Raw genomic sequence first — 7,300 nt, 5'->3', positions numbered from 1 at the left:
TCAGTTAAAATTGCCTTTATTTCATAGGTGAAACGGAATATATAAGACCTCAAATATCAAAATATATATCAAAGTGAACATTTTTAATAAAGACGTTAATGAAAACAATTCCTGAACTGATCAAAATTATATTCAATCACAAAAAAACGTTTCCTTCCACTTATTTCAGGTACAAACACGTTTATTCATACGCTCACTCGATTTCTCTTTCTTGTAAACACACTGACGTCACACCCGCAAACCGCCGTCCCACGCGGAACAGAGTGGAGCGTACCATTTCCAACCAGTGACCCTAGTGCTTGAAATGGTTTCGTCCACGTGCCCTCATAACCAGCTCGGGTAAACGACAGACCTTTAAAAAACGGAGACGAGCATTATTCAACGACGACGGATCGGCACTTTAGAGTTGAGCTTCTTCGGTTAACGGTCTCCTTCTGTGGAGACTCGGAGGAGGTAAATGGCACTTTTTGTTAAGCTCAGTTTATTTTAGGTACGTTGTCCCACTCGGCAGGATCTTTTTTGGTTTGCAACTTGACGGTCATATCTGGTTTCGCTGTGGAAGCGAGAACTTGGGCACGTTCGTCAACGGTTCAAGCTAGCAGGCTAACGTTAATGTCAAAGTGTTGCCATCGTTGATAAAAGCAAAGGCTTTCGTGTAAACCCCAAATAGAAGTGACGGGTTTCAGCGAGAAGGGTTTTTGTTTTGATGTACTGCTCAGATCACGTGTACACACTTCTCACGCGTGTGTGGATGTTGTTGTTTTCCTTTTTTTTTTTTTTTTTTTTCGCAGTTGCAATGCAATGCAACCAAAGATGTTCAATGTAGGGATGAGCGACAGGAGGCTGCAGCCAATAACGAGAGGCCCCGTGCAGTTAGACCCGCCTCCCCGCGCCACCGCTTTGTTTACATTATACTGCAGACAAATGTTAAGTCTTTGTATTTGCACAGGTTACTGTAACGATATGTATTGTATTTTGATCTCACGTTTCACATATTCGTTATATGAATATTGACCAATGTATTACCGGCACATTGCATTACAGTGATCTGTTATTGACTATTTCAAAACAGTCATACTCATTCTTTATTCACATTTTTTTTCAACTCACATATACATATGTCACTTTGAGAGGATTTGACTGTTTGACAGTCTTATTGACTATAGGCGATACTGAAGCAGCAGATGTGGACTAACCCGTAATACATTTTCTGAGCTGCATGGCTCCCGTCACTCTAGATAATCTCTGAAAATTGGCCTGCTGTGTAGCTGTCAAGTCTAGCAGATGATGTAACGAATGAGCTGCGGACACAGCAGGGGTGCAGGGAAGTGCACACACCCACCCTCACACTTGAGCTATCTTTAAACCAAACAAGCAGCGAGGGGGTGTGTATTTATTTTTTGCATCAGATAACTGAGGCCGGGGACAGAAAGGAACACCCAAGGGTCACCCACAAATATATAATATTAGAAAGGCAGAGGTCTTCTAAATTAAAGCTGTAACTCTAATCCAGATTGATTTTTTCTTTTTGTGTCCAAGTATGATAATTGATTTGTGTGTCATAAGAACATTTGCACAATTTCCAAAGCAGTTTAAGTGAGAATTTGTGTATTCCCTCAATTTGGATTTAGCTTGTGCTTTTTTTCTTACAAACGGTGCTTTTCCTTCCCTTGCTAATGTTTTCATATTTGTTTAAAAGACAAAGAAAACGAGAATAGGAGTAACAAGATCGTTCTGGCGATTGAGATGCCCTTTGTTGTCCCATGTTGCCCTGTCACCAAGGCAACATGCAACAACAAAGGACTCCTCAATGCATTTTAGTTTATGAAAAGATATGTTTTGTGTCCTGACGTTGGCTTATGCTGTCTACCTCCGTGGTGTTGAACACACACACAAAAATGTGTTTCCAAAGAATGGGTTCACGAACCATCAGTTTAATTTAATAATTAAGACGTTGATACTCCGAACTGTGCAACAAGGCAGCTATCTGTTCTCGTGGCGCCGGGCCGACCGGCTGTTTTATAGAGTGTGACTGGGGTTTTAGTTCCAATCTGCCAACCTTCTTGGCAACAGCACCTATGGCGTTCATACAGCTACTCGTTCTCCCTCTATGACAAAGACAGGGAAGGTAAAGCCATAGATTATTTGATTTCTTCTTCTAATCAAAACCCTAAATACTTTTTCAGTCTTTTGCTCTCACCCCCGAGCCATTTTATTCTCACTGAAGATGTCAATCTTTAAAATGGTCTGGTTTGGGAAAATAGAGTTTCAGATTTGTGACCATGCACTTCTGCGGAAAATTTTAAGTGAGTATTTACACCAAATAGATGTTGAATGTTGAATGGTACACATGATTAACTTATAAATGTCACAGTGTGGGCACATTTATTTGTTTGAATAGTTTTTAGATAACATTGTCTATTGTAATGAAAGGATATTGCTTCGGCAAAACCGACGGCGGTTTTAGGATTCATCGATTATTTATTTATTTTAATAGAATTTTTGTAGCTAACCATAAAAGTCCTCAATACCGCCTGACATCAAAGAGACAGAGAAACCCAGTTTCCCCCCGAGCTGAAGTCCTGTCCAACAAGCTTCTCAAACTTCTCGCACGCAGCTGCAACCCCAAGATGCCTCTCAACGACGAGCGGCCCGACGGGGAGGACCGGGGCGCCGAGCCGTCGACCAGCGGCCTGGGCGGGTCCCGTGAAAGCCTCGCTGCCGACCACGCCGCCAAAAACCGCTCCCCTTCCGGTGAGTGCCCATGTTTGGTTCTTTGATTTAACTCACCCGTCGGGGGGGCAAACCCGTCCTTGTGGGTTCCAGAGAGCCCGCGTTTCACAATCTGTCGTCATGCCATGTCAACGGTCGATTTTTCGTGCTCCCACTTTTTCCGTTTCCATGTTTGATTCCCACAGCGGGCTCCTCCAACACCGTGGATGGGGTCAATGAGTCCACCAGGGACCTGTTCAATCTGCACTTTGCCCATGAGATCATTGTGAACCCCAGCTTCCATTTACAACCAGAGCTCCTACCTCAGGGCAGGTATGACAAAGATCTTCCCACCCCGACAACATTTTCTTGTGGATTTTGCGTGAACTCAAACATCACTTTTGTCAGGTGAGAAGCTAAACTCGCCTCAGCCTCGCAGTATTCAGACCCCACTATACGCTCTACTCCTAGAGACGTCCTAAAATCATCTGGAGTAAGTTGTTGGTCAGCCAGAGCTTATTGCCCCCTATTGGATATAGAGTTTTATAGCATCGACAAAGTTCTGTGGGCCCTCAAAGGAAAGGGAGACGGCAGGAATCCAAACAGATGCCATTATTTGTGACCAAAATGCTTGTGGCATAAAATAAAGGCGCTAAACTAAATCTTCCATTCCTGTTTTTAGTTTATGGAAGATGGTTAAAGATAATCTGCACAAGGCTTACTGGGACATTCTGGAGTCGGAGCTGAACGGCGACCCGCCCGAGTATGGGCAAGCCATCAGGCTACTGGAGGAGGTCAGAGAGGTCAGCCTCGCGGATTTTGATGTTCACCGCCTCGCAGGATGCTCCAAGCAGACTTCCTCGCTCCCATTTTCCTTTTTTGTATCTGCTTGTCGGCATCTCCATCCCCTCCTTTTGTGACTGGTGGGAAAACAGTCACAGACGCTCGTAGAAATGATGCTTCCTGTCGCTTTCCCATTTGGACAGATTTTACTGTCGATGCTTCGCCCGGGCGCCAATCGGCTGCGGGCTCAGATCACGGAGGTGCTGGACATGGACCTGATCCGCCAGCAGGCCGACAACGACGCCGTAGACATCCAAGGGCTCGCCTCTTACATCATCACAATCATGGGCCAGATGTGTTCACAAAATCGGGATAAGGATGTCGAGAAGCTCCGCCAAAGCCCCGACGACATAGTGACACTGTTCAAGTAAGTCCACAAATGGGATTTAAAGCCTTTTTGAAAACATTTTATTTGATTTGATTGTCTGTCTCAGAGAATAATTATGTTTTTTTTTTTAATAAGAAACAGGTCAATGACAGTGTTGTTTCTTTCTTTTCTTTTTTTTACTTTTCCTTTTACAAACCCAGGGAGATCTTTCGTGTGTTGGACCTGATGAAGGTTGACATCGTCAACTTTACAATCAATGATCTGAGGCCTGTGCTGATGAGTCCGGGGGTTGATTTTGAGAGGGCGACGTTCCAGAGACTCCTGGACAACAAACCCGGTGAGCCAAAAAACCAGACCGCTTTTAATAAGTTGTGTTTTATGGTTTCTGCAGTCGGGTATTACCATGTGCATTCCTGTCAAACACAGTATTAAGAACCCCTCAATCGGTATCGCTGTGATCAACGCCTGCAGGTGCTTTGGAGATCACCACTTTGTGGATCAAGTCAGCACTCGAGGAGCTGTCGTCCTCCAACGCAAAGGAACAACGTGATGGTCAGGAAAAAGGGCCGCGGCCGCCACCCGGGCCCTTTCAGCTCCTCAACGCTGCCTTCCTCCGCATCCTCACGTGGGACTACAATAAGAGCCCACTGCCTGAGGTTGGTGGGATGCGAATGTGTGTGCGTATGTGTGAAACTAAGAGAAATAGATTCTATTACCCTTTGTCTATCTGGTGTCATGATCTGTGAGATGAACATATGTAACGGGGCTTTGCGGGCTGTGATTAGTTCTTGTTGGAAGCAGTGAGTCTTAACAGGAGTTGGTGAGGTAACGAAACAGTGAGCTTTAAAAAGTGCTGGTAGGTGGAATTTCTTTCTTTTTTTTTAAAACTTGAATTCCAGACACAGCCAGGCGAGCTGTTTCCCCAGAAGACAAATGAGGCGCATTTCACCAAACTGTGACACTATTCCTCAATCTCTTCTCCCGCAGACCTGGATGCAGGATGAGAAACGTCTGCGGGAGATTCAGTGTCAGCTCCGTCAGGGCCAGGCGGTCAACGAGGTGCTGCTCATTATCTACAGTACCATTGGAGGTCCAGTCCAGGGTCTGCCCTCCCTGTCCTTCCGCCTGATGTGGAATATTAGTGTGCTGCTGGAAGGGATGCACAGCCCGTCAGTTCCTTTTTAAAAAATTTTAAAAAAGTTATCTAGACAGTCCGGAATAGTCCGGGTGTTTGTAAGTGGGGTTTGATGAGGTACCTATCCATCGGCAGTGTAACCGCTAAAGACCATTGTGTGTATATATATATATAAAAACTGATCCATACTGTTGTTGATGGATACACTTCAGTCCAGTACTCGTTCGGAAAGGGCTGACTCACTCCTTCTCTGTTGGTTCTACACAGACCGTTGATAAGTACCTCACCCAACACCCATACTGTCCCCTTTTCAAATCCACAATTTGCATTCAAACACGCATCGGATGAGCTGTGGTTTTCGTGACACTCTCCTCTCTTTCTGTAGGGACTTTAACCTAGAAAAGGCACTAGAGAGCGTGAGTGCACAGGTCTGCTGCGATCTCAACAAGTCTTTAACGGAGAGGGACTACCCGCCGCTATCCCCGGCGCTGCAGGCCACCCTCACCGGACAGATCTGCAGCATCGCTCGGAAGGACAATCCCATCCGCGCCCTCGTTGGTAAGACGAAAGCCTTATCCTTATCCTTTTTTCTTTTACTTTTTACTCATAGCCGACGGTTCGTTTCACATTTTGTAACTTGTCTCTCATTCATTTTGTTTCTGTGCAGAGGATCGGGTGCAGCAGTACTTTACAGCACTCCTCTGTGATCCTAAGTCGCAGGTCAAACAGATACCAGCCGGCTTGAGTCCCATCCAGATTGAACTAGCATCGATAGGAGCCAAGTTCATCTCCCTGGTTAATCACAACCGAAGGGTCTATGGACCTTTCTACGCGAACATCATCAAGAAGCTGATGTTCAGTAGCAGTCTACCAGCAGCAAACCCTCCGCAGGACACCGCTCAGGACCCTGTCTCCTTCAAATAAAAACTTTGACTTGTGAAGTCTTAGCAGTGTTTTTGCTACCAGACATGGCTAAAGCTACGGGGGTACTACACCAGCAGGGCGGTGCATCTGCTTCGCACAAGCCGGTGTCCTCCAATGGCTGGAGTTGCCTTCATCGGATCGCAAGTACAGTTTCGTTTCACTATTTTAAGCAGCCAAGATGCTGCTGTGTAGACGACGTGCCGTGGACATCTAATGTTACCCTCAACCGCTGATCAATTCTCTAAAATACCCTTTTATCCCGTGTAGATATTTACAGCTTCAAACAGTCTTACAGCGATCCGTTTTTTGATCATAATAGTGATCCCTACATGGTGCATTTGTCAGAATCCTCTTTGTGTAGAGCCCCTTCAAACCGTATTGTGTAAGCTTTACGAAGTAGAGAGAAAGACGTTTGTATGTTTAGAATAGTAGTATATGAAATTACATATATATATATATATATATATATATATCACAAATTATTGACCACTGCAAGGTAACTATAATATAAGTTATTTATGCAAAACAGATTTCCCATGTTATTCATCTTTTTGATCCATGTTACCAGACTTTCTTCATAATTGTTTGATCCACTGGTAAAACTTGACAGCGAAAATAAAAGTAGAGGAAATTGGGATTTTTTTTTTTTTTTGCAGAAATGCATGAGTAGCTTTGTGTTTGTCTTATATCACCATGAGTGATATGTTGTACGTTGATTTAATCCCAGCCAGTGGAACTCTTGATTTATTTGCTGTGTCCGTTACATGTTGAGGTCCTGTAGTTGTTACAGTTTTGCTGTGTTGGCTCTTAGAACCTGAGGGAAAACGAATCTCCAAAGTGATTTTGTGTCCAACAATGTTTTCATTGGTCCAATCATTCACAAATAAAGGTGATATGTACTTGACTTGGTTTTCATAAAATGTGGGAGGTTGTTGTTGTTCTTTTTTCTGTACCACAGTAAGAATAAGTAAAGTTTAAAAAGGACATTGACCGTGTTGTGGTGGTGCCAGAGCAGGACATAAAACAAATGCACATCCATTTTCTCCATCTAGGCCCCTGAATGTTGTCTTATCAGATTTTACTATTCTTTTCATACACATCATGAAGTGCACAACCAAGACGCAAAAAATGAACTGCACTTATTCTACGCATCGACCATCAAATATGTGTATTAACAGTATGTGAACTCTAATGTTTATAAACGTTCAATGAGAATAATTGGGAGGGTTACCAACACAAGGTAGCAGGATGTGGGGCTGTCATAATGTTCTTTAAATACAGGTGTCTGATTAAATCATCTTAGTAGCGAGACATTACAGACTTCACTAGTTGCCAGAAAAGACAAAGCACAGACTCAA

At 43.9% G+C, this 7,300-nt stretch overlaps 1 protein-coding gene across 1 annotated transcript; it reads left to right on the top strand.

Moving 5' to 3' along the window:
- Nucleotides 1-293: 293 nt before the first annotated feature.
- On the top strand, nucleotides 294-6,846 carry tcp11l2 (t-complex 11, testis-specific-like 2). Its single transcript, XM_037460254.2, has 10 exons — nucleotides 294-453; nucleotides 2,618-2,754; nucleotides 2,919-3,045; nucleotides 3,395-3,515; nucleotides 3,699-3,922; nucleotides 4,084-4,220; nucleotides 4,355-4,539; nucleotides 4,871-5,052; nucleotides 5,404-5,576; nucleotides 5,686-6,846. The coding sequence occupies exons 2-10, from the start codon at nucleotides 2,631-2,633 to the stop codon at nucleotides 5,940-5,942; spliced, it is 1,530 nt and encodes a 509-aa protein (XP_037316151.2). The 5' UTR covers nucleotides 294-453; nucleotides 2,618-2,630; the 3' UTR covers nucleotides 5,943-6,846.
- Nucleotides 6,847-7,300: the final 454 nt, after the last annotated feature.

This window comes from Pungitius pungitius, chromosome 2, assembly GCF_949316345.1.
Source record: "Pungitius pungitius chromosome 2, fPunPun2.1, whole genome shotgun sequence".
NCBI classification, from domain to species: Eukaryota; Metazoa; Chordata; class Actinopteri; order Perciformes; family Gasterosteidae; genus Pungitius; species Pungitius pungitius.
This window is presented reverse-complemented; position numbering and strand designations above follow the sequence as displayed.

Excerpts from the sequence above, each read along its gene's own strand:
- tcp11l2 (XM_037460254.2), top strand. The coding sequence starts at position 2,631 with ATGCCTCTCAACGACGAGCGGCCCGACGGGGAGGACCGGGGCGCCGAG. Across the intron at positions 2,755-2,918 it reads CAAAAACCGCTCCCCTTCCG|CGGGCTCCTCCAACACCGTG; the intron begins GTGAGTGCCCAT and ends TGATTCCCACAG. Across the intron at positions 3,046-3,394 it reads GAGCTCCTACCTCAGGGCAG|TTTATGGAAGATGGTTAAAG; the intron begins GTATGACAAAGA and ends TCCTGTTTTTAG.